The sequence below is a fragment of the Heloderma suspectum genome, chromosome 2 (genome assembly GCF_057233095.1).
Source record: "Heloderma suspectum isolate Gila_16-S chromosome 2, 16-S_ref, whole genome shotgun sequence".
In the NCBI taxonomy this organism is placed as follows: domain Eukaryota; kingdom Metazoa; phylum Chordata; class Lepidosauria; order Squamata; family Helodermatidae; genus Heloderma; species Heloderma suspectum.
Window position 1 is genome coordinate 36,604,838 of NC_139459.1, and position 26,374 is coordinate 36,631,211.

Below are 26,374 nucleotides of genomic sequence, written 5' to 3' on the forward strand. Positions count from 1 at the left end.
TCATTACTGCGTAAAAATACTGCTCATTAGATACAATTATATGAAACACTATCACTGACCACAAACAAGTTTGGCAAAACTCATTTTATTGCGGTCCTAATCGAATGTGTAGTCCTCTGATTCTGTGAGGCTCTGTGGAGGACTGAAGGAGAAGTGAATTATCTTCAGAGGAAAGTAGTAGCAGTGATAGTGGTGACTGGAAAGGTTTAATGATGTATCTATGGCAATAATTTACTTTAAAAATGAAAGAGATCTTTGGCCAAATGACTACTGTGCTAATCAAAACGGGATTTCAGGAATGCAGAAATCTTCTGAAGTGGGAACCAAAATATGCTAGGAACTAAGCTCTTGACGTTCACATGACTCTGTCACATACAGAAACAAACACACACACATTGGGTCATGGGACAACTGTTGCTTAATCTGGCTGTTCAACTCATGCACAAGTCGATGTTTTGTTTCATCCACATTGTTTCATGTGTGTTTTCGGATCACAGACAATAATGAAATGTCACTAGCTCTACTGTAGAGGTGAAGAAATATAGGTCATGCTGGCTGGGATTGATGGGGTCCAACATCTGGAAGGCCACAGGTTCCCTACCCCAGTCTACTAACTTATCGATCTCTTTCCCTGGTTTACTAGCGACAGCAGCAGCACTTAATTATTTTTTTATTGTGAAATTCCAACAAAACAAAAAAGAGGGCAAGAAAAAAATGTGGCTATATACATTTGAATATATCAGTTTCAATGCGTGTGTGTGTGTGTGTGTGTGTATGTATGTATGTATGTATATATATGAGAGATATGGCTAAGAATCATACATAAACTTCAACAAAAGCAGACCAATATCAGGGTGGTATCTGAGCCCATAGAGTCCCAAAGTAGCTCTGATTCTGAGGAGGAGAGACAACTCGTGGGGGAGGAACTCTCTCAGACTTCAGAGGCGCAGCTGGAGGGGGAGCCCCCCCCCTTCTCACATCCCTGGGAGCGACAGTGAACCAGGCATGGAAAGGGAGGGACAACCTGAACTTTTAGATGCGAGGCGCAGACGCAGGCACAAGCGAGAGATCGCAGGGGCCGAGCTTTGGTGCTCAGCCCGATTGGCTCGACGTCAACAGCTGTGCCCTCAAGCATCACGGGAGAGGGGGAGATCTTCCCCTCCCACCCCTTAAGTTCAAAGAATTGCCACATTTTTCCCAAACAGAGATCAACTGATGTCCTAACCCTTAGAAACTCCTAGATGGCTGTTCCTTTGTAGTTTCTCCGAGTCTCAAGCAATTAGTATCTGTATGCCGCATTAGGATAAATGGAATTAAAGCCTTGGAAAGCAGCCCTTTTGTCTGAGTGTTGATTTTGGCTACTGGAGTATTCAGTAGGCAACAGGGGAACCTTGTCAACCAGATATCCATATAAGTATCCATTCACAAGTGGAGTCTATATGCTACCTGTTCAAATGTTGAAAGTGTTGTAAGGTCTTTCATCCACTGCATTATCGGAGATGATGGTTTATCCTTCCAGTGTTGTAATATTAGTCTTTTAGCTGTCAAAAGTGTGCAGAGAATCCATTTGTGCTGACAGTGCATTAGCTCCCAGGAAGCAGGTAGATAATTTAAGAAGACATGTACATCAGTAAATATTAAAGAGTGTTCCAATACAAGGTGTATCCATATAATAACCTCCCCCAAAGAGGCAGCTATTGGGCACTGCCAAAACATATGGCTAAAAGAAGTGTTAGCTGTGTTATGCCTCCAAGAATTACCTTTATTGATTATGGCAGGTGCAGAAGGTTGGAGGGCCCTTAATTAAATCCTTTAGTATATGGGGCTAACAGTATCTTTTCCCCCTCTTCATTCTACCCATGGGGAAGTAAGGCCATAAACCTCCCCTCCCCGCTCACAGCATTTATGATAATTCTTCTGCCAGAAGGAATGGTTAGGGGAGGGAGAGAGACTGTGTTTGCCACTGACATGCAGCTGTCTCTACCTGCCTGGCTGCATCTCCAGCTTTAGGAGCCTTCCTAAGGGGGCTGCTGCTACATGGGGTGTGTGTGTGTGAAAGTGTTTGTGCTTTGCTAAAAACATCTGCCCACAGAGACCCTTTTGTTTTGCCTCTCCTGGTGCCCTGCTGCCAAGAAACAGCCAGAAGAAGACTTGCCATGGGGATGAGGGCGTCCTTTCTTGGCTCATGACATGGGACCAAGGTGAGAGGAGGGTCTCTCTCTGCTGCTTAAGGGTGGACTTGAAGTGCATTTTTCCTTTCCCTTTTTTGCTGTGAGTTTGCTGTGGATGGGGTATCTTATCATTAGATCTCTTAACATGAACTGTTGAGAGAATTGTTTAATGTCAGTATAATAATGTTGTTGGAATGGGATATTGTTAACTGACCTACTGGTGTGTTCTGTACTTACTAAAACTGTTGGTATCTTTTAAATGAACTTTTAGTTGAGTTGTTGTATTGCAGCCTTCCCCCATTTGGTGGCGTCCAGATGTGTTCGGCTACAAGTCCCAGCATGCTCAGCCAGCATGGCTAGCTAGGGCATGCTGGGAGTTGTATCCCGACACGTCTGGAGGACACGAGGTTGGAGAAGGCTGTTGAATAATAATAACAATAATAATGATGATGGCCATTATATTTGTTTTTGTAAACCGCTTTGAGCACAATGTATTGTGGAAAATGCGGTATACTAATAAATTGACAATGACTATAAGGATCACCTTCACCCCATCCTGTGTGCTTGTAATTAACTTAAGCAAAAACTAGATACATAGGTGCATGCTATGTTTTTACAGAACATCTGCTTTGCTCCTCGGTTCAGCTCTCAAAAAAGTATTTTTTCTGCAAACAAGAACAGAACCTGATGCTACTTCCACACTACTTTCACTCACCAGAAAAAAAAAAGGGTCAACATACTTGGGGGGGGGGGATGGGGAAATGCAACATTTTTGCAAGAACAATCAATATAAATAATTCATACCAATCTGCCAATTCATTCAACAAAAGAGTAGAGGTAGCACCTACAAGAATCAAATTATATACATTTTGGGCATAGATGCAGACCATGGATTGCTATGAATGATATGGCATAAACGGTTTATAGAAGAATGGTTAATGATGCAGCTGTTCTTTGAGCAGATTTTCTCTGCAGCATAACAGCAATCATCCTCTGCTCTACTGAGCACATTGTATGGGGAAATCATTCACAAATTTCCAAAGCATTATTGTAATAACAGTAATTAATGCTTCCAGAGAGCTTATCACACCACCTGCAGCTGTTTTTCCATCTAGCAACTTAAGGTATGAGAGAAAAGAGGGAATAGAGGCATCTGCCTTGAGAACCCCCTTCATGCATTATATGCCACGCATGAGGAGGATCCACACAATGAAAGGGGCAGCAAAACCCTGCCCCTGAGTTCACCCTTGACTTAGCACCCTGAACCTGAGTTCACAGACTTCCTCTGGCCCAACCCTGGCTGCCCTGCTATGCACAGGCATAGATTATGTCAGGGATACAAAGGCTCAGGCCTGGGGGCCAAATCCAGCCCTCCTGAGATCCCATTCTAGCCCTTGGGGCTTCCCCCAATATCCCAGCCCCTTCCTCCCAACCACCGATTGTTTGGCTTCCCCACTTTGGGGCATTCCCCCCTGCCATTCTAAAAAGTTGCAATGCCTCTCTTAAGGCTTACTTACTAAGAGCTTTAAGGTAAAATATTCTGGTATTTTGGCCTCACCCCTTCTGACTTTGGCACTGCCACTTTTCAGCACCCCACCCCACCCGGAATTCAGGCCCCCAAAGCTTCTCCAAAATGGAATTTGGCCCTCTGTCTGAAAGAGGTTCTTCACCCCTGCTGTATGCGCATATGGTTCCCTGGGAGCTTTTGAACTTTGACGCTCCTTCTCTGCCCTGAAAATAAATACCTTGGAAAGGCGGCAGATGTGTGTTCAAACCACATCAACCATGCTTCAAGACGTCCATTTAGCCCTATGCAGTTGATATAAAAGTGCGTAATCATTACATGCAAGGAGAAGGAGGAGCAGGGATGAATGCGTTGGCTCCAGGCCCCTGTCATAGGAACACAGGACGCTGCCTTATACTGGGTCAGACCATTGGTCCATCTAGCCCAGTACTGTCAGCACTGACTGGCAGTGGCTCTCCAAGGTTTGGGGCAGGATTCTTCAGTAGCCCTACATGGTGATGTTGAGGATTAAACCATGGACCTTCTGTGTCCAAAGCAGGTGCTCTTCCACTGAGCTCCGGCCACTCTGTTGAATTCTTGTCATCCTCCATGTGTAGAGGGTGACCATTAGCAGCAGGGAGGCTCCTCAATCCATAGAGGCTCTGCATGATTTCAAACCCTGCTTGTTCAGAGCCTCCATGGACAGAGAAGGCTTCCCACTGCAGACAGTCACCCTTGACAAAGCCCTGTGAAGAGAGACTGAAAGAACTGGGCATGTTGAGCCTTGAGAAGACTGAGGGGAGATATGATAGCGCTCTTCAAGTACTTGAAAGGTTGTCACAGACAGGAAGGCCAGGATCTCTTCGCGATCATCCCAGAGTGCAGGACACGGAATAATGGGCTCAAGTTACAGGAAGCCAGATTCCGGCTGAACATCAGGAAAAACTTCCTGACTGTTAGAGCAACACGACAATGGAAACAATTCCCTAGGGAGGTGGTGGGCTCTCCCACAGTGGAGGCATTCAAGACAAGGCTGGACAGCCATCTGTCAGGGATGCTCTGACTTGGATTCCTGCATTGAGCAGGGGGTTGGACTCGATGGTCTTGTAGGCCCCTTCCAACCCTACTATTCTATGATTCTATGACACATGGAGGGCAATGAGAACGGCAACTGAGGGGGGCAGAGCTAGTGCACTGGTCCCCTTTCCCCTCCTTGTATGTAGAGCTGACATACATTTAGAACAAGGGTGCTAAACCGCTTTCAGTCTGAGGCCAGAATTCAGTTTTGGAGAAGCTCTTGGGGGCCGCACTCCAGTGTGGGCAGGGCTGAAGGCAAAAAGAGGTGGGACCAAAAGCAAAGGGGGCAGGGCCCCAAATACCAGCATATCTGAGGTTAAGGGCACAAACCTATGCATGTTGAGATAGAGAAAAGGCCTACAACTCCAAGTATCCTGGAAGCTGTAGGTCTTTTTTCTGTCTCAGCATGTATATGATTGCACCCTAAGGCTCTTACTGTAATTCAGCCTTAGGTGGAACATTTCAACATTTTAGAGTGGGGGGAAAAACATCCAGAAGTGGGGAAACCAAACAATTGGTGGTTTGGGGAAAAGGGGCTGGGGCATTGGGGGAACCCCAGAGGATGAGATCTTAAATCTATTTTAAATCTCTGTGTAACATTTTTCTTCAGGGTCTCTAAAGGGACTCACCGCAAAGGCTTTGTACAGGAACAATTAGCATATATCATTTTAATTTCTTAATTAAAAACAATAATAATGCACATGTAATAATTGTGCATGCATAGCAGTTCACTTATCACCAAAACAATAAAACAGAGCACAGTCCTCCCAAAGTTCTATCTTTCAGCTTGAGTCTACAACAACAACAAAAATATAAATAAAACTTCTCTCTGAAGCTTGATTTTTCTGCTGGCCAAAGAAAGAAAACAGTCTCTACTCAGTTCACTCCAGCTCCACAGCAATCTTCTCAATATGGATCAGGATCCAGTAACACAAGAACAACTTTGTAAACAGCCCTGTCTCAAGGATTCAGGGCCTCACAGAGAGAAGGCAAGCTTCTTCCACACTGCATTTTGGTAACTGCCTAAAATGATGGGCACTCCCTATCTCACTCCTTTACGGAGGATGTGCAGGCACATTCCCACTCAAAATTCGTAAAGAAAAACATACCAGAGGGTTACATCTGCATTGCTTCTAGGTTTCAGTTTGGTTTTACTTTTATATTGTAGTTTTAAACTTTTAAATTTTATATTGTATTTTATGCTGTATTTTGTAGTTTTAATTGTTGTGAACCTCGCAGAGAGCTTTGATTATTGGGCGGTATAGAAATGTAAAAACAAAGGAACAACCTTGCAGAATGGGGAAAAAACTGCAGGAAAGCAGGAAACGACCCAACGTTCAGTAGTCAGGGAAGGGGTAAGGCCAGGACCATGGCTGTCTCAGAAACCCCAGCGGTCTGGATTTGACCTGTGGGGCGGAGGTTATGCACCCCCATTTTAGAACTGTATAGGTTTTCTGCCTTCACAATAATATTTACAACACTTTCCACTTCAACAATTTCTTCCCCTACCCCAAAGAATTCCCTAGAAATGTCTTTAAAGCCCTCTTTAGATTAAGAAGCAGTTTGAAGCTTTACTGCAAGAGCTGTCGATACATCAGTTCACTCCAGTGCCCATTTTACTAGAGGCAGTTTTCCCATCAGCAGTTCCCACACCAGGTACTTGATACTTTTTCTTTAACTCTTTAGAGTTTTAAAAAGCAGATTGGGGGGTTGCTTCGGAAGATGTGAGAGAAGGCTGCAAACAGAAAACACTGAAAATAACTTCAGTTGCTACAGTCTTATATTTCTGAGTCGCAGCCAAGGGGGTGCAATCGAAATCCCATTATAATCAAATGAAATTTTTTTTTTAATAGATTTGGTTTGCTTCCAAAGTCTTTTAATGAAGTATGATTAAAAAATACACAGCATAAAGACTAATTTACATTCTACAGTTCAACTTCAAACTGGCAATAAATTCCTGTCCTCCACAGGCAAATAGTATTGAGCCCCATCTATAATATTGCAACGTGATTTAATTTAGAATCTCATGCGGAAATGTGATCTTGCGCATTTCTTCCCCACAATGGAGAACTGCAACCCAAATAGCTCAGTCCACAAACCAGTTCAGACAGAGTACTTGCTTTCAAAATAACATCAGCAGTCAAAAATTACTCTGAAGAGATTTTGCAGGATCCAGATTAGTTCAAATTATACTTTTTTATAAGATCAGCTGCACTGGTGAAGTTGGTAAGCTTCCAAGGTTCACAAAGCTCTTCGTCGGGCAGACTTTTGTGGAACTCAGATGCTTGCTAAACTTGCGAAAACAGTTGGTCCAATGAAAAAGCAGATACAGTATGGCACAGGAGAAAATCATGCTAACATCTCACCTTGCATCATGAGAATAGTACTACCCACCCAAGACGGCCGAACAGGCTCTGGGGAAGGACATTGGGGGCCAATGGCAAGAGTCTCTGGGGCCACCAGTTGCTGGGCAACCCCCTTTGCTGGCATGCAGCCCTGGCTGCCTGTCCAGACAGACACACACACACACACACACACAGAGACCTTTTCTGTCACATGACCCAAACGACATCATAACCCAAGTAGGGGAGCCATATGGCCTATAGGGATGGGGTGCGCCTAATTAAGAATACTTTCAATCCCAAAGCAACATGAAACAAGTGGAGATCTGAAGCATCTCTACACCAGCCTAAAATCCCACATTTAAAAGGGGGCTTTCTGCTTCCGTTTTAAATGCAGGATCACGACGGACTCTCTTTACATGTGCTCTTTTCCCCCTTTCCTTTCCCCCTCCTTCTCCCCCTTATCTGAGTCTTCCATATGTTTCATTGGTTTAGCTCCTCTTCTTGCGGCTTTTCCTTTTTCACGGACAGAACTGAAGCGCAACACAAGTGGGGTAATTTGATACCTCATTATCTCCGATCTATTTCAAAATGGAACGCAGGTCATTTGGTGCAAGAGGCGCCTTGGAGGTTAATGGCATCATCTAAAGGGCCTGCAAACTTCCATGAGCGAGCAATAGCAAGATAAAAGCTCCTCATGAAAACATCTTTCAGAAGGACAAATCCACTTCAAATGGCTGGCAACTGTGTCTCTGCAGCCAAACTAGAAATTTACTTGGAAAGGGGAATTATACTGAAAAAATAGTGGGGAGGAAATTATTTAACCACTCTCCCCCAGCACAGGGATCCCAGTGTGAACTACATCCCCTCACGCAGTAGCTGCTTTCCCCCCACCTTTTTTAATAAACTTCAGCAGGGGCGTCGTTAGATACAAGCCCACCTGGGCACGGGCCCCGGATCTTTTGAGCTGTTTTGTTGTTTATTCGGTCAGTCGCTTCCGACTCTTCGTGACTTCATGGACCAGCCCACGCCAGAGCTTCCTGTCGGCCGTCACCACCCCCAGCTCCCCCAAGGTCGAGTCTGTCACCTCCAGAATATCATCCATCCATCTTGCCCTTGGTCGGCCCCTCTGCCTTTTGCCTTCTACTTTCCCTAGCATCAGCATCTTCTCCAGGGTGTCCTGTCTTCTCATTATGTGGCCAAAGTACTTCAGTTTTGCCTTTCATATCATTCCCTCAAGTGAGCAGTCTGGCTTTATTTCCTGGAGGATGGACTGGTTTGATCTTCTTGCAATCCAAGGCACTCTCAGAATTTTCCTCCAGCACCACAATTCAAAAGCATCTATCTTCCTTTGCTCAGCCTTCCTTATGGTCCAGCTCTCGCAGTCATAGGTTACTACGGGGAATACCATTGCTTTAACTATGCAGACCTTTGTTGTCAGTGTGATGTCTCTGCTCTTAACTATTTTATCAAGATTTGTCATTGCTGTCCTCCCAAGAAGTAAATGTCTTCTGATTTCCTGGCTGCAGTCAGCATCTGCAGTAATCTTTGCACCTAGAAAGACAAAGTCTGTCACTGCCTCCACGTTTTCTCCCTCTATTTGCCAGTTATCAATCAAACTGGTTGCCATAATCTTGGTTTTTTTGAGGTTTAACTGCAACCCAGCTTTGGCACTTTCTTCTTTCACCTTCATCAGCTCCTCCTCGCTTTCAGCCATCAAAGTGGTATCATCTGCATATCTGAGATTGTTAATGTTTCTTCCAACGATTTTAACTGCAGCCTTGGCTTCATCAAGCCCAGCACGTCACATGATGTGTTCTGCGTACAGGTTGAATAGGTAGGGTGAGAGTATACAGCCCCGCCATGCTCCTTTCCCAATCTTAAACCAGTCCGTTGTTCCGTGGTCTGTTCTTACCGTTGCTACTTCGTCATTATACAGATTCCTCAGGAGGCAGACAAGATGACTTGGTATCTCCATACCACCAAGAACTTGCCACAATTTGTGATGATCCACACAGTCAAAGGCTTTAGAATAGTCAATAAAACAGAAATAGATGTTTTTCTGAAACTCCCTCGCTTTCTCTATTATCCAGTGGATATTGGCAATTTGGTCTCTAGTTCCTCTGCCTTTTCTAAACCCAGCTTGTACATCTGGCAATTCTCGTTCCATGAATTGCTGGAGTCTACCTTGCAAGATCTTGAGCATTACCTTACTGGCATGTGAAATAAGTGCCACTGTTCGATAGTCTGAACATTCTTTGGTGCTTCCCTTTTTTGGTATGTGGATATATAAGTTGATTTTTTCCAATCTGTTGGCCATTCTTGTGTTTTCCAAATTTGCTGGCATATGGCATGCATCACCTTGACAGCATCATCTTGCAAGATTTTAAACAGTTCAGCTGGGATACCGTCATCTCCTGCTGCCTTGTTATTAGCAATGCTTCTTAAGGCCCATTCAACCTCACTCTTCAGGATGTCTGGCTCTAGCTCACTGACCACACCGTCAAATCTATCCCTGATATTGTTATCCTTCCTATACAGATCTTCCGTATATTCTTGCCACCTTTTCTTGATCTCTTCTGCTTCTGTTAGGTCCTTGCCATCTTTGTTTTTGATCACACCCACTTTTGCCTGGAATTTACCTCCGATGTTTCTGATTTCCTGGAAGAGAAAATTGTCCTTCCTATTCTATTATCTTCTTCCGCTTCCGCGCATTGCTTGTTTAAAAATAATTCCTTATCTCTTCTGGATAACCTCTGGAATTTTGCATTGAATTGGGCATATCTCCCCCTATCACTGTTGCCTTTTGCTTTCCTTCTTTCTTGGGCTGCTTCCAGTGTCCCAGCAGACAGCCATCTTGCCTTCTTGGTTTTCTTTTTCTTTGGGACGTTTTTTGTTGACGCCTCCTGAACCATGTTGCGAACTTCTGTCCCATAGTTCTTCCGGGACCCTATCTACTAAGTCTAGTCCCTTAAATTTATCCTTCACCTCCACTGCATATTCATTAGGAATATTAGTGAACTCATATCTAACTGATCTGTGGGTCTTCCCTATTCTCTTTAGTCTGATTCTAAATTGTGCAATAAGAAGGTCGTGATCTGAACTACAATCAGCTCCAGGTCTTGTTTTTACCAACTACATAGATGTCCGCCACCTTTGGCTACAAAGGATGTCGTCAATCTGATTTCGGTGTCGACCGTCTGGTGAAGTCCATGTATAAAGTCGTCTCTTAGGTTGTTGGAAGAGAGTGTTTGTTATGCACAGTGAGTTGTCTTGGCAAAATTCTATCAGCCTATGACCTGCTTCATTTTGTTCTCCCAGACCATGCTTGCCTGTAATTCCAGGCGTCGTTTGACTACCTACCTTAGCATTCCAGTCTCCTGTAATGAAAATAACATCTTTGTTTGGCGTACTATCCAGTAGGTGCTGCAGATCCTCATAGAACTGATCTACTTCTGCTTTTTCAGCATCAGTGGTTGGGGCGTATATTTGGATCACTGTGATGTTAAATGGCTTACCCTGAATTCGAATTGAGATCATTCTGTCATTTTTTGGATTGTATCCAAGCACTGCTTTAGCTACTTTATTATTAATTATGAAGTCTACTTCATTTCTTCTGTGGTCCACTTGTCCACAGTAGTAGATGTGGTGGTCATTTGGTGTGAAGTGGCCCATTCCAGTCCATTTCAGTTCACTGACACCCAAAATGTCTATATTTAATCTTGACATCTCCCCAATAACTACATCCAATTTGCCCTGGCTCATAGATCTTACATTCCAGGTTCCTAAAGTGTGTTGATCTTTAGAACATCAGATTCATCGTTCACCACCAGCACCATCGGCTGCTAGCTGTCCTTTCGGCTTTGAGCTAGCTGTGTCATCACATCTGGGGCTAGTTGAACTTATCCTCTGTTCCTCCCCAGTAGCATTTTGACCATCTTCCAACCTGGGAGTCCCATCTTCCGAAGGTATACCGACATATCTCTGGTTGTACTGATTCATTTAGTTTTCATGGCAAGAATACTGGGGTGGGTTGCCGTTTCCTTCCCCAGGGATCGTACTTAGTCTGACCTCCCTGCCATGACCTTCCCGTCTTAGGTATCCCTTCACGGTTTAGCTCATGACGTCACTGAGGTGCTCAAGCTCCAGCACCATGACAAGGCAACGATCTCCTTTGCTGAAGCTTTTGAGCTGTGCCCCAGATCTTTCGAGCTGTCCTAATCGCCTTTTTTTTTTTTACATTTTCCCATTGACTTGCATTGGAAAACAAAAACGGCCATAACTTTTTTAGTTTGTAAGATAAATACATTACATTTGGCGGCTTGGTAGCTGCCATGGAGCTGATTGAATATGCCAAATTTCAGGCAGTTAGGTCCAGTGACTTTCATGCTAGTTACAGGTAAAATTTGCTATTTTCAAGAAAATCTGTCAAACCAAAGAGGTATAATTTCTTTGTGCTTCCACATACATGCATGGAATTTGGGGACCTGGCTGGCAGCCCCTATAGAGATGACTGAGCCTGCCACCATTCAGACAGTTATGCCTAGTGGCTTTTGTGCTAGCCACAGGTAAAATCTGCTTTTTCCAAGAAAAACTGTCAAAGCAAAGAGCTATAATTTTTTTGTGCTTCCACATAAATTCATGGAATTTGGGAACTAACAGGCCCTATGGAGCTGACTAAACCTACCAAATTTCAGAGACTGAGGTCCAGTGGCTTTTGCATTAGCCATGCGTAAAGTTTCCTTTTCTCAAAGTCTAAAACAAAAAATAAAAACTGTCAAGTCACCCAGGGGATTAGAGATCCTAATCAGAAGGTGTTTAAGGTGACCATTAGGAGGTCACTATCCCGAATCTCTGGCGTAGAGTTTTTTTGAGGTGCAAAAAACCTCTCTCCCCCTACTTTTCTTTTCTGCTCTTACATGCCCACTATTGGGAGCTTGCCTGCAATGAAATTTTGAAGAGGGGGAAGGAAGGGAAGAAAGAGATCCATGTGAAGTACTGGTATTTCACATGGCATCTGATTTTACTGCCTCGAACTGGAAACTTTGGCTTCTGCAGAAGTTTAGTTGCTTCAGTACAGCAAAGGATCCAATCAGCCTCCACAAACTTATTTCTCCGCCTCCACTTTAATTTCTCCTAAATAGCTGTAGGACTCAAATAATCCCAAAGGGAGGGTTAGGAGTATGTGGCGTCATGATCGAGAAACTGCTGGGGCTTTTAAATAGGTTCTACAATTTTTAAAAAGCTAGAAAAAGCCCTCAGCCACTGCACCTGAGGTTCATTTAAGTACGTGCAATCCTTGCAAACCCTGCACAGCCTCCTAAATTCCTCTGAAGTACTACTTCTCTGAAAGGAGCCACTTGGCTTAGGGAATTCTCTCTAACCCCCGCCCCCGCGCACTTTTCCAATCACCATTCTTCTTTTCTTGTTCCCGCCCCTGTCCTGTCCTGTCCTTTCTTTCTTTTCTTTATTCCACCCAGAGCATATCTTGGGTAATTCTTAAAGAGAATTCTCTTCAGCGGGCAAGAGAAGTTCTGAACTGTATTTGACTTTATACAAACAGACAAGAGGGTTAGTTTTTCCCCTTCTCCTCATTCAAGTCTTTAAGAAGAGTGGGTTCACATAGTTGCAGAGAAACAAATCTGAGGCTGTTTTGTTTGTCAGTTCCCATTATCCAGCAATAGGAAGGGCTGTAGTAGCTCAGTGGTAGAGCACATGCTTGGCATGCAGGAGGTCCCAGGTTCAATCCCCAGCATTTCCAGGTAGGACTATGAAAGAATCCTTCCTGAAACTCTGGAGAGCTGCTGTGCCTGTCAGTGTCAACAATACTGGGCTAGATGGACCCAGGGTCTGACTCAGTATAAGGCAGCTTCCTGTGTTCCCATGAACAGAAATAAAAAATGAATAGTGGTTTTTGGTTTGTTTTTTAAGTGGAAGGGAGATAAATATTGCTAATTTATGCAATCCTATGCCTACTGAGAAGTCCCAGTATGTTTAATGACGCTTACCCTCAGGAAAATGTGCATAGGATTCCAGGACAAGTTACTTTGGCAGGGAGGTTTGCACCTTGACGTTCTGCATGTTTACTCAGAAATAATTCCTAAGTTGTGAGCATGGTACTGCAAGCTTAATACAATGCCTACCCAATTCCATCTAATGAATTGCCTACCTTTTCAGCTCAGTCCTATGCATGTTTTGTCATTTGTGGGTTTGGGGTGTTATGTTTTTTGCATGAACTCTAGCTTCAGTGGTGAGGAAAAGGCACTAATACATGCTCAGAGTTTCTCCATAACTTAGCCCTAGTTTTGAAAACAAACTCATTGGCTGAATCCTGGTGAAGTCTTGGCACAAATGAAGTTATGGGGAGGAAGATACAATGAGAGCTTGTGCATAACAAGGAGGAGGTAGAGAGGAGTTGCACAAAATACGTGGATACGTGGCTCAACAACACTACAAGCGAGAAGGATCTTGGAATTGTTGTCAATCACAAGCTGAATATGAGCCAACAATGTGATATGGCTGAAAAAAAGGCAAATGCCATTTTGAGCTGCATTCATAGAAGCATAGCTTCCAAATCCCAGGAAGTACTAGTTCCCCTCTACTCAGCACTGGTTAGGCCTCATCTGGAGTACTGTGTCCAGTTCTGGGCACCACACTTTAAGAAGGATGCAGACAAACTGGAGTGGGTTCAGAGGAGGGCAACAAAGATGATCAGGGGACTGGAAACAAAGCCCTATGAAGAGAGACTGAAAGAACTGGGCATGTTTAGCCTTGAGAAGAGAAGAATGAGGGGAGATAGGATAGCGCTCTTCAAGTACTTGAAAGGTTGTCACAGACAGGAAGGCCAGGATCTCTTCTTGATCATGCCAGAGTGCAGGACACGGAATCATGGGCTCAAGTTACAGGAAGCCAGATTCTGGCTGAACATCAGGAAAAACTTCCTGACTGTTAGAGCAATATGACAATGAAACCAATTCCCTAGGGAGGTGGTGGGCTCTCCCACAGTGGAGGCATTCAAGACGAGGCTGGACAGCCATCTGTCAGGGATGCTGTGACTTGGATTCCTGCATTGAGCGGGGGGTTGGACTCGATGGCCTTGTAGCCCCTTCCAACCCTACTATTCTATGATTCTATGATTCTAAAACAAGACATCTGTTTTTATGAAGAGTTTGTGGAGGATGGTAGGATGAGGAGGGATGGTTGCATGCAGGGGAATAAAATTGGTAGGGGGAGAATGCAAGTGCTCTGTGGTGAAATAAAAACATTCTGCACATGCTCAGAGGCACTCTATGTTTAAGAACGTAAGAACAGCTGTGCTGCATCAGACCAAGGTCCATCTAGTCCAGCATTCTGTTCACACAGTGGCCAACCAGATGCCTATAGGAAACCCACAAGCAGGATATGACTGCAATAGCACCTTTCCACCTCCTGCTAACATTGGTGAAATGTAAATAAATCCTAGTAATTCTAAATTTGCAAGGATTTAATATCCTTCAGAAACTTTGCAGGTTTCTTGCCTAGGGGACACCTGTAATGACCTGTGCATTTTCATACAAATTTATCCAAAAACTATTGGGGAAGGGGTGAATGAAGGGAAAGCAAATCACTCCCTTCCCCAAATTGGAGAACTTCCCTTCCACATGAACTGCTGCACCTATCCTTCTGAAACATTGGTTTTCTTACTTAGGGACAACTGTAGGCTGTCTGTAATTTTCAGAACAATGGTCCATAAGGAACATAGGGAGATAAGTATGTCCTCTTTTGGAGACCTCAACGTGTCAAGGCCACCCTTGCACAAAAACCCTTGTGGCTAGCATTCTGAAATTTGGCAGACATGATCTCCTCTGATGGGGCAATGAATCCTAAAATTTTTATCCAATTCTTCCAAGGAATTAAAATGTTATTGGCAGTTCCCTTTAAAAGAAAATCAAAATATAAAACCTCCACCTATTTTTCTGACATTGGGCAGGTGTAATCTCCTTCTCCCCTTCATGGATCACTGCCTTGTTGTGGCAAAGGGGCTTGTGTAACTCAGTGAAGCCATAAGCTATGTTGTGCAGGGCCACCTAAAACCAACAGGTCATGGCAGAGAGTTCTGGCGAAATGTGGTCCGTTGGAGAAGGAAATGGCAACCCACTCCAGTATTCTTGCCAAGAAAACCCCATGGAACGTATCACAAGGCTAAAAAAGATGACACCAGAAGATGAGCCCCTCAGGTCGGAAGGTGTCCAATATACTACTGGGGAAGAGCAGAGGGTATTTCCAAGTAGCACCAGAAAGAGTGAAGCGGCTGGGCCAAAGCCGAAAGGACACTCAGCTGTGGATGTGTCTGGTGGTGAAAAGAAAATCCGATGCTGTAAAGAACAATATTGTTTAGGAACCTGGAATGTAAGATCAATGAATCAAGGTAAGCTGGAGGTGTCAAACATGAGATGACAAGATTGAACATCGACATCTTGGGAATCAGCAAACTAAAATGGACAAGCATGGGCAAATTTAATTCAGGTGACCATTGTTATCTACTACTGTGGGCAAGAATCCCTTAGAAGAAATGGAGTAGCACTCATAGTCAATAAAAGGGTGGGAAAAGCAGTACTGGGGTACAATCTCAAAAACGACAGAATGATCTCAGTACGAATCCAAGGCAAACCATTCAACATCACAGTAATTCAAGTCTATGCCCCAACTACTGAGGCCGAAGAAGCTGAGGTTGATCAGTTCTATGAAGACCTACAACACCTTCTAGAACTAACACTAAAAAAAAGATGTCCTTTTCACCATAGGGGATTGGAATGCTAAAGTAGGAAGTCAAGAAATCACCGGGGTAACAGGCAAGCATGGCCTTGGTGTACAAAATGAAGCAGGACAAAGGCTAATAGAGTTTTGCCAAGAGAACACGCTGATCATAGCAAACACGCTTTTCCAACAGCACAAGAGGCGACTCTACACATGGACGTCACCAGATGGTCAATATCGAAATCAGATTGATTATGTCCTTTGCAGCCAAAGATGGAGAAGCTCTATACAGTCAGTAAAAACAAGACCTGGAGCTGACCGTGGCTCAGATCATGAGCTTCTTGTTGCAAAATTTCAGCTTAAATTGAAGAAGGTAGGGAAAACCACTAAACCATTCAGGTATGACCTAAATCATATCCCTTATGCATATACAGTGGAGGTGACAAACAGATTTAAGGGATTAGACCTGATAGACAGAGTACCTGAGGAACTATGGACGGAGGTCCGTAACATTGTTCAGGAGGCAGCAACGAAATCCATCCCAAAGAAAAAGAAATGCAAGAAAGCCAAGTGGCTGTCTGATGAGGCTTTACAAGTAGCTGAGGAAGGAAGGGAAGCGAAAAGCAAGGGAGAAAGGGGAAGATATATCCAACTGAATGCAGAGTTCCAGAGAATAGCAAGGAGAGACAAGAAGGCCTTCTGAAATGAACAATGCAAAGAAATCGAGGAAAATAATAGAATGGGAAAGACTAGAGATCTTTTCAAGAAAATTGGAGATATCAAGGGAACATTTTGTGCAAAGACGGGCATGATAAAGGACAAAGAAGGCAGGGACCTAACAGAAGCAGATGAGATAAAGAAGAGGTGGAAAGAATACACAGAAGAACTATACAGGAAAGATCTGAATGTCCCTGATAGCCATGATAGTGCGGTCACTGAACTTGAGCCGGACATCCTCGAGAGTGAAGTCAAGTGGGCCTTAGGAAGCATTACTAACAACAAAGCTAGCGGAGATGACAGTATTCCAGCTGAGCTATTTAAGATCCTAAAAGATGATGCTGTTAAAGTGCTGCACTCAATATGCCAACAAATTTGGAACACTCAACAGTGGCCACAAGACTGGAAAAGGTCAGTTTACATTCCAATTCCAAAGAAGGGCAACGCCAAAGAGTGTTCAAACTCCCGCACAATTGCGCTCATTTCACATGCCAGCAAGGTGATGCTCAAAATCCTACAAGCTAGGCTTCAGCAGTATGTGAACCGAGAACTACCGGAAGTACAAGCTGGGTTCCGAAGAGGCAGAGGAACTAGAGATCAGATCGCCAACATTCGCTGGATCATGCAGAAAGCAAGAGAATTCCAGAAAAATGTCTATTTCTGCTTCATTGACTACGCTAAAGCCTTTGATTGTGTGGATCACAAGAAACTGTGGCAAATTCTTAAAGTGATGGGAGTACCAGACCACCTTACCTGTCTCCTGAGAAACCTGTACGAGGGTCAAGAAGCAACAGTAAGAACCGGACATGTAACACTGATTGGTTCAAAATTGGGAAAGGAGTATGACAAGGCTGCATATTGTCACCCTGCTTATTTAACTTATATACAGAGTACATCATGACCTGGGTTGGATGATCACAGGTCGTAATTAAGATTGCCGGGAGAATTATCAACAACCTCAGATACGCAGACGATACCACCCTAATGGCAGAAAGTGAAGAGGATCTAAAGAGCCTCTTGTTGAGGGGGAAAGTGGAGAGTGCAAAAGTTGGTTTGAAACTCCACATTAAAAAAACGAAGATCATGGCATCTGGCCCCATCACTTCCTGGCATACAGAAGGGGAAGAAATGGAAGCTGTGACAGATTTTATTTTCTTGGGCTCCAAGATCACCGCAGATGGTGACTGTAGCCATGAAATTAAAAGACGCTTGCTCCTTGGGAGGAAAGCTATGGCAAACCTAGACAGCATAGTAAGAAGCAGAGACATCACCTTGCTGACAAAGGTCCGTCTAATCAAAGCTATGGTTTTCCCAGTAGTAATGTATGGCTGTGAGAGATGGACTATAAGGAAGGCTGAGCGCCGAATTGATGCTTTCAAACTGTGGTGCTGGAGAAGACTCTTACAAGTCCCCCTGACTGCAAGGAGATCAAATCAGTCAATCCTAAAGGAAATCAACCCTGAGTGCTCACTGGAAGGACAGATACTGAAGCTGAAGCTCAAATATTTTGGCCACCAAATGCGAAGAGAAAACTCTCTGGAAAAGACCCTGATGCTGGGAAAGATTGAAGGCAAAAGGAGAAGGGGACGGCAGAGGATAAGATGGCTAGATAGCATCACCAATGCAATGAATATGGACTTGCGCACACTCCGGGAGAAGGCGCAGGACAGGAAGGCCTGGCATGCTATGGTCCATGGGGTCACGAAGAGTCGGACACGACTTAACGACTGAACAACAACAACAAAATCTCCTTCTAGGGGGCTACTATGCCCACTAGAAATTATCATCCAGTTCTGACCAAGAGAAAGAAGTTGCAGGGTTTTGTTTTGTTTTTAATTTCCCATGGTAGTCAACAGGAAGCAGAAAGACTCATTTTTCCAAACACTGTCTCAGGTTCGGGGCTGAGCTGAAGTGGTCTGACTACAAACTGGCCTGAGCAGAAGCAGGATGTTTTCTAAAATGCTGAATCGGGGTCTGAGTTGAAGTGGGGTGGGGGGTCAGTGCACACTTGTTATGTATGTATGTATGTAATCAATACACACACACAAGCACACTGCATGCACACACACATATATATTAGATGTGCGCTTATATATATATTGTGTTATCGGCCTGTGCCCCGCATCTTTTAAGAACCTAGCAACGCCCCTAAACTACAGGATATGCTGTTCACAGTTCTCCTGTGTAAATATCTATTTGGCCCCAACTCGATACAGTAAGGACCAGACAACTTCAAGTATGACGCTTTGAAGAAATGTGCAAACTGTGTGCACCATGCACCAGCTCCACTGTATGTGTACAGTAGGGATGTTGGAGAATTCCGCCACGGACTCCCCCCCCCCCCCCCGAAATCCTCGGAACGGACCTACCTGGCAGTGGCTCTGGCTTCAGGTCGTCTTCCAGGCTGCTGCGGCCGCAAAAGGCGTCCTACGTAGAGGACACCATTTGCATCCCTACGGTAAGCCGTGATAGGCTACGTATATATTTACATAGCCTATCATGGCAAAAGCAGGGACGCCATTTGCGTCCCTGCTTTAGCCGTGATAGGCTACATAAATATATACGTAGCCTATCATGGCCTAGCGTAGGGACGCAAATGACATCCCCTACGCAGGACGCCATTTGAGGAAGCAGCAGACCAGCAGCAGATGAAGGCCCTGCTGTGGATCGGCCCAGCTGGCGGCTCCACGGACTGGCCGCGGAGCAGAGCCGGCCGGGCAGGATTCCAGCAGGGAGGACCAGATCGCCTCCCACTCATCGAGGATTCCGGGGGGAGGACCGGATCGCCTCCCCCCAACCGCAGAACCCAGTGGAGCCAGGTAAGTGGGGTTTCGTACACCCCTAGAGTACAGGGCATATAACTGCTGAGAACCAGCATGGTGTAGAGGTTAACGTTTGAGTAGGCGACTTCCGACTCAGCCATGATACTCAGGGTCAAAGTACCTATTATGTTACTTGCATAGCTGAGGCTTTTTTCTTTACTCTAGAATAAGCGTGCATGGTTCCAATTCAAACTAGGACCAGTATGCAACAGGAGGGGAGGATTGACTCACCTCCCCACCATTTACTTCCTGAGATCCATATGCGCACAGAGGAGGGCTTTTTTTAAAGTCTTCACTGATGTCAATGGAAGCTTTTAAATTTTTTATCCCACACACATGCAGGTGGGGAATTTCAGGAAGAAAATGGAGGTTGGGATCGGTGTGTGTGTGTGTGGGTGGGAGATTTTAATCTTCCCCTTCTGGTGCACACTGGTCCCAGTCCAAATCAGGGTCATGCACACTTGCTCTAGAGTTGAGAGAGAGAGAGAGGCCTCAGCTACATGTAACACGTAGTTTGACCCTTACTGGGTGACCAGTTGCAATTTCTCACTGTGAAGATAAAATGGAGAAGAGATCCATGTCCTGAGCTCCCTGGAGAAAGGGAGGGATATAAATGTAATAAGATGCAGGTAATTATGGTTTCCAGTGCATGTACAAAGCACGGAATAAAAAAGTGGCACATGTTGTTGTCACCAGTGACTATCTAAATATGGTTTGCATGTTTTTTCTACAAAGAAATACTATCTATTTAGCCCAGCCTTTCCCAAGCTGTGACCCTCCAGATGTTTTCAACTACAAATCCCATCATCCATGACCACTAGCCATTCTGGGTTAGGCTGATGGGATGCATAGTCCAAAACATCTAGTGGGACCTAGCTGGGAGAAGGCTGATGTAGGTAAAAATCACATCTAAAATGGTCCAAAACGTTTAGGACAACTTATGCACACATAGCCTAATCACCAGTGGCATCCAGGAACTGTCCGCAGGCAACTAGGCGGAGAACTTTTACAAAAATCGGTTCCCTAGCTCAGTGGTAGTGCACATGCTTTGTATGTGGAAGGTCCCAGGTTCAATCCCCAGCATCTTCAGGAATTGCTGAAAAATACTCCTGCCTGAAACCCTGGAGGGCCACTGCCAGTCAGTGTCGACCGCACTGGACTAGATGGACTGGGCTAGTATATGGCAGCTTCCTATGTCCCTGGGTTGCCTGCCCCCAGTTTAACCACTTATCCTTCCACAATCTCATTTCAGTAGAATGTTTTGCGAACAGCTGGCATCAAAAGTACAATTAGGGCACAATCCTGTGCATATTTCGATGGGAAAGAAGTCCTACAGCTCCCAGCATCCCCCAGCTAGCATGGCTTGCTGGGGAATGCTGGGAGTTGTAGGGCTTTTTTTTCCGGCAGGGAGATGGTGGGAGTTGTACGACCTCCTTCTTGTCTAAACACATATGGCATTGTGCCCTAAAGCTTAAGGAGGCCAAGTGCCTACTGACACTTGTTTTCCCCTCCACTTTCGGGCTTGGCTTTGGCGTTAAATAAGAGAACCCAAAGGAGCCTCTTCCCCGCCCCCGCCCCGTTTCCCCCCATTACACCCGGCACGCAGCGCACCCGAGCTACGATCCGGCCCTTTTCCCGCGCCAAGCGTCCGCCGCTTGCCAGCCAGGGCGCGGCTAGGACGAGCCAAAGCGGCCGCCGCGCGCCCCGCCGCCGCGCCCCGCGCTGCGTTCTCGCAAGTGGCGAGCGGCACTTGGCCCCACCCCCGCGGGGACGGACGTGCGCGGCGCGGGCAGCGAGCGAGGAGCCCAGAAATGGAGGAGCGGCGGCTTCTGCAGGAACCTTTCTGCAAGCGGGGCGGGGGAGACGCCGCCGCCGCCGCCCCCCCCCCGCGGTGGAAGTGTTTGTCGAGCCCTACCTGCGAGCGCTGCTCGGCTGACGGCCAGCAGCAGGAGCAGCAAAGCGCTCGCTGGACGCCATCCCGAGGCCATGCCGGCGCCCCGCTCCCTCTCCGGGGAAAGGCGAGCAGGCAACGGGCGGCCCCGGGGAGCACAGCCCGCTCGCGGCGCCGGGGAATTGGAGCTCCGCCCGCCGGCAGCTGCTGCTGCTGCTGCTGCTGCTGTGCGTGTTGCTCAGGTCAGGTTACACGGAGGGGCGAGGAAAGGGGGGAAAGCCAGGCAGGCGAGCGCTTTGGGCCCGGCAAGGCTGCTCTCCTGTGCTTTTCCCCGAAGAAGGGGGCTCCCCTTCTGGACTGGCCTTGACCCCGGAATCCGCACCGGCGCGTTTTCGCCCCGTTTTGTGTCAATGGCCGGCAGGGCTCAGTCCTGGAGGGAGGCGAGCTGGTCACAGAGCAGCTTTCCTCAAGCGTCTGCCCTCCCCAGATATCTTGGACTTCAGTTCCCATCAGTCCCAGCCAGCATGGGCTATGGTCAGGGATGCTGGGAGCTGTAGTTAAACATCTGGAGGGCACCAGGTTGGGAAAGGCGGGCATAGCATGGCGAAGGTGGAAAGGAACCCAGGCCCATCCCCTTGTGCAATGCCAGAGAGGCCATAGCTTAGTGGCAGAGCACGTACTTTGTATACAGAAGTCCCGGGGAGGGCCAGGAAGGAATCCTGCCTGGACCCCTGAGAGCCTTTGCTGCAGGTCAACGTCGACAATACTGGGCTAGGTGGACCAAGGTGGACTCCGTATAAGGCAGCCTCCAATGTTCCAGTGGGATGCAGATATAAGCAACGGTGGGGAAACGTGGCTCTCCACATGCTGTGGAACACAACGCAGTAATCATCCCTCATTATTGACCTTGCTGGCTGTGGCTGTCGGGAGTCCCAACAACTTTCCGAAGGATCACAGGTTCCCCATCCCTGAACTGCAGCGTTCCTGATGGATGGCGGTCTAGTCTCCGCTTAATTTTAATTTTATTTACTTAGTACATTTTAATTTTATTTACTTAGTACTTAATTTTATTTACTTAGTACATTTCTAATCTGCTAATGTTCTCTGGGCAGGTTGCAACCGGTTAAAAAACTAACATGCCAGTTTAAAACACAGTTTAAAAATATGAAATACAATACAAATGTTTAAAGGACTAAAAACAATGTAAGGTAAAACAATAAACAGAGCAGGCATTGATAAAACAGCCATAATAAACTGGAATATATATTTATATTTCCAGTGAAGGAGAGCTGACTGCTTCCAGAGGCAATCTGTTATAGGAATAAAGGACATGGTGCCCCTGAATTGGTCAATGGTGGGCAACTTGTGGCTGTCCAGAGGTTTTGGCCTACAACTCCCATCATCCTTCACTGTTGGCTATGTTGACTAGAGCTGATGGGAGTTGTAAGCCAAAACATCTGGAAGGCCACAAATTGTCCACGGCTGCTATAAGGAAGCCTTGGAACTTCATTATACCCAGTGGTGCAGTTGTAAATTTGGAAGTGCAGGTGCTCATCGTGACCGTCCCCATAGCCACTCCCCCAGGGAGTGTCCAGAAATGCAGGCAGCTGTTGCCGGTTCTAGCATTTTTATCTCCATCACGAGCAGGTCTTTAGTAAAGCTAATGAGTCGTAATTGCCCATTCTAGACCAAGCCACCCCAAAATACTTTGCATCACAATAGGGAACAATATATTGAAGCTGGGAAAATTAATTTCCCCTTGGCTTCTGTGAGAATTGCAGCAAAGTGCAGGGGGAACAGGGGATTCTGAGGAGGGTGGCAGATGACCTCTGCGTCCCTGCTGATAAGCAAGCCTGGCTCTGCATTCCTGCAAGCCCTGGTTTCACTTAGGGATGTCTGAGGAATCTATCCAGGAAGTGAAGCTTGCTGAGCTTTGGTCTGCTCAGCCCCCTGGACTTTGGCTCGCTTTCCTGTGAGCTGGCCTGACTCAATCTGCATCGAGTCGGGCCAGTTTGTGGATTTCCAGTGGTGGGTGTAAAGCAATTTGCCACTTTATATTTCCTACCCTTCCCTTTTCAAATATTAAAACAAGGACTGTCATCTGATTAAATAAATCTTAAACAATTAATCATAAGTGTTTGACTTGATTAATGAATATATTGGATTAATATATTAATATATTCTGGACAGCCAGTTTGGAGAAGTGGCTAGAGTGTTGGACTGGGATGCAAGAGATCTAGTTTCTATTCCCCACTTGGCCATGAAACTCACTAGGTGACCTTGGGCCAGTCACTGACTCAGCCTAACCTACTTCACAAGGTAGTTGTGAGGATAAAATGGAAAGACCATGTAAGCTGCCTGGCATTCCTTGCAAGAGGAAAAAAAGGCAGGATAAAAATGTAATACATTTTTAAAAATTAAATATGCATATGTTTTCACATATTTAAGAAGAAAAAAGTTTTGAAGAAAAAAGCACGCACTTTGTTTTGATAATAATTGTTCATATGACAGAAGCACTATCTTAGATGAGGCATTCCTTTCTATGTGGTGAGGCATGCCTCTGACTAGGGATGTACAAAAGTGACTTAACTTTCGCGGATTATGTTGATGGGGGGGAGGCGCTCTGTCCCTCCCCCCGGGATCCTCGCCAGCCGGCCGTGCTCCACAGAGATTCTACGGAGCCGCCGGCCAGCTCTGCCAGCAGCTGGACATCCAGCCGCTGGCTAGCTGGGATGCAAACGGCGGCGGCCATAGCCGCCGCCGTTTGCATCCCTGTAGTCAGCCGTGATAGGCTGCGTAAATCTTTACGTAGCCTATCACGTCTGACTAAAAAAAACAAAAACGCGCGTACGCAAATGGCGGTGGCTACGGCCGCCGCCATTTGCGTTCTTTATTTTGGCCCGTCTTAGTCTACATAAATATTTATTTGCGCTATTTGCGTTCCCCTTATTTTCGCTGTCTTAGTCTACGTAAATATTTACGTAGACGAAGACGGGCCAAAATAAAGAACGCGCGTTTGTTTTTTTTTAAAGTCAGATGTGATAGGCTACGTAAAGATTTATGTAGCCTATCATGTTTTGTGTTTTTTTAACCTAGCCATGATAGGCTACGTAAATCTTTACGTAGCCTATCATGTCTTCTTTTTTTTTACACGGGAAATGGCGGTGGCGGCAGCCGGTCAGAAGACCAGCTGCCGCCGCCAGAGCCACCGCCACCCGGAAGATCCGCCACAGGTAAGTCTCGTCCCGGGGGGATCCGCGGGGGGAAGCCATTTCGCCACAGATTTCGGGGGGCCGAATGCGCTGGCATTCGGCCTCCCCAAGATCCGTGGAGGAATTCTCTGACATCCCTACCTCTGACACGTGCCATCCATGATTTGTATAAGTATTTAAATTATTTCTTCTGTGCAGCCTGTTTAGAAGCCCTCAATGCTAGCATGCATGTACAGGGAACTTAACAGCACAGAAATATGGATTCCATATGCGGAATCTCCAACAAGCTATGACCTGCATGATGAGGATAATGCCCCAACTTCCCACAGCTCAGTGGGGGTGCTAACGTTGTTGATTTACACTGCCAATTCAGACATTTAGGATCTGGGGCACCCTGAGTATATTGTCAATGCATGTCAGGGCCTATTCAGGGTTAACTTGTACCCCACACAGAGTTACAGATTAATTGCTAATAAGAATGTGTAATTATTCTGGAAACTGAACTAATAACGGATTGGAACTGGCTGGTTTCACCCAGTCCTGTTCTAGTTCTTGGTATTTAGAATGTTGGTCCTCCCTTATGTATAGAAATATAAATATATAAGACTGAGGCTGCAATCCCATACCTATGTACGTTTGAGTAAGCTCCATTTAGTTCAGTGGGACTTACTTCTGAATAGACATGTATAAGAATTAAGGATGGACGAAAGTCCCTTGCCTGGTCCCGCAGCTTGCTTCGCGGTGGGGGGGAGGCGCTTCGGTTCTCCCCCCGAAGTTCAGGCCGGGGGGGGAGGCGCCACGCCTCGCCCGGCCGAAATTCAGGCCGGGGGGGAGGTGCCCCATCCCTCGCTGCCAAAATTCAGGCCGGGGAGAAGCGCCCCGTCTCCCCGGCCACGAAATAAAAAAGTAAATGTAAAAAAACAACAACACACACATGTGATAGGCTACATAACGATTTACGTAGCCTATCACGGCTAGATTTCCATAGTCATCCGTGATAGGCTACGTAAATCTTTATGTAGCCTATCACGGGTGACTTTGAAAAAAAAGAAAATGCGACATCTTTTAAATGACTCCTGAAAACTCACTTATTCACCCAGGCTTTCCCTGGACTTATGCCACTCCATTTTACTGCTGCTTGATTTTTTACTCTAGTTGGTAGTGTTTTTAATGCTGTGTCTTAATGTTGTATTTTTAATATTGTGAACCGCTGAGAGATTGTATTATATTCAGCAGTATATAAATACCACAAACAATAATAATTTAGGAAAAATTGATACTACACATAAACATTCTCCTATGTGAAATACAATGTCGATATTGGTCAAGAGTTAAAACCAATTCCTAGTGATACAGGGCAGTATGACCACTGGAGGGCAATATAAGTCTGAAGACAAAGCTACAGCAAGTATTCCTCTGCTTTTGGGGGGCGGGGGAGACACAGAATAGTAAGAAAAAGTACATCCATACCAGCATACTTTTTACACTACATGGCAGCTCAGTTTTGTCTCTTTAAATAACAGTGAATTTGTAGGTGTCCTGAACTGGTGCCTGAGTAGGATAATGGACTGGATGAGGGCTAATAAACTGAAGCTCAATCCAGAGTTCCAGGTAAGATGTTAGTAGGTGGTTTGTCTGCCCAGCTAAGTGGTGTTCAACCTGTTCTGGAGGGGGTTGCAGTCCCCCTGAACGATCTGATGTGTGGTTTGCAGATGCTCCTTGGTCCATCGTTGTTATTGAGATACAGCTGACCTCAGTAGCTCAGAGCACCTCTTATAAGCATAGGCTGATTTACCAGCTACAACCCTATCTGGACAGAAACAGCCTAACGACAGTTACCCATGCTGTGGTGACACCCAGTAGGATTACTACAATGCATTGTATGCGGGGCTGCCTTTGAAA

General features: G+C 45.6%; 1 protein-coding gene across 2 annotated transcripts in view; it reads right to left on the bottom strand.

Moving 5' to 3' along the window:
- The window catches only part of LOC146352089 (chondroitin sulfate proteoglycan 4-like), a 62,620-nt gene extending 41,018 nt beyond the window's left edge, over positions 1-21,602 (bottom strand). The window contains exon 1 of one of the 2 annotated variants that reach the window (XM_084833228.1): positions 21,285-21,602. In XM_084833228.1, coding sequence (XP_084689354.1) covers positions 21,285-21,357 — 73 coding nt within the window. In that variant the 5' untranslated portion in view covers positions 21,358-21,602. The remainder of the gene's footprint in view (positions 1-21,284) is intronic. The other variant, XM_084833227.1, reaches the window with a different exon arrangement.
- Positions 21,603-26,374: the final 4,772 nt, after the last annotated feature.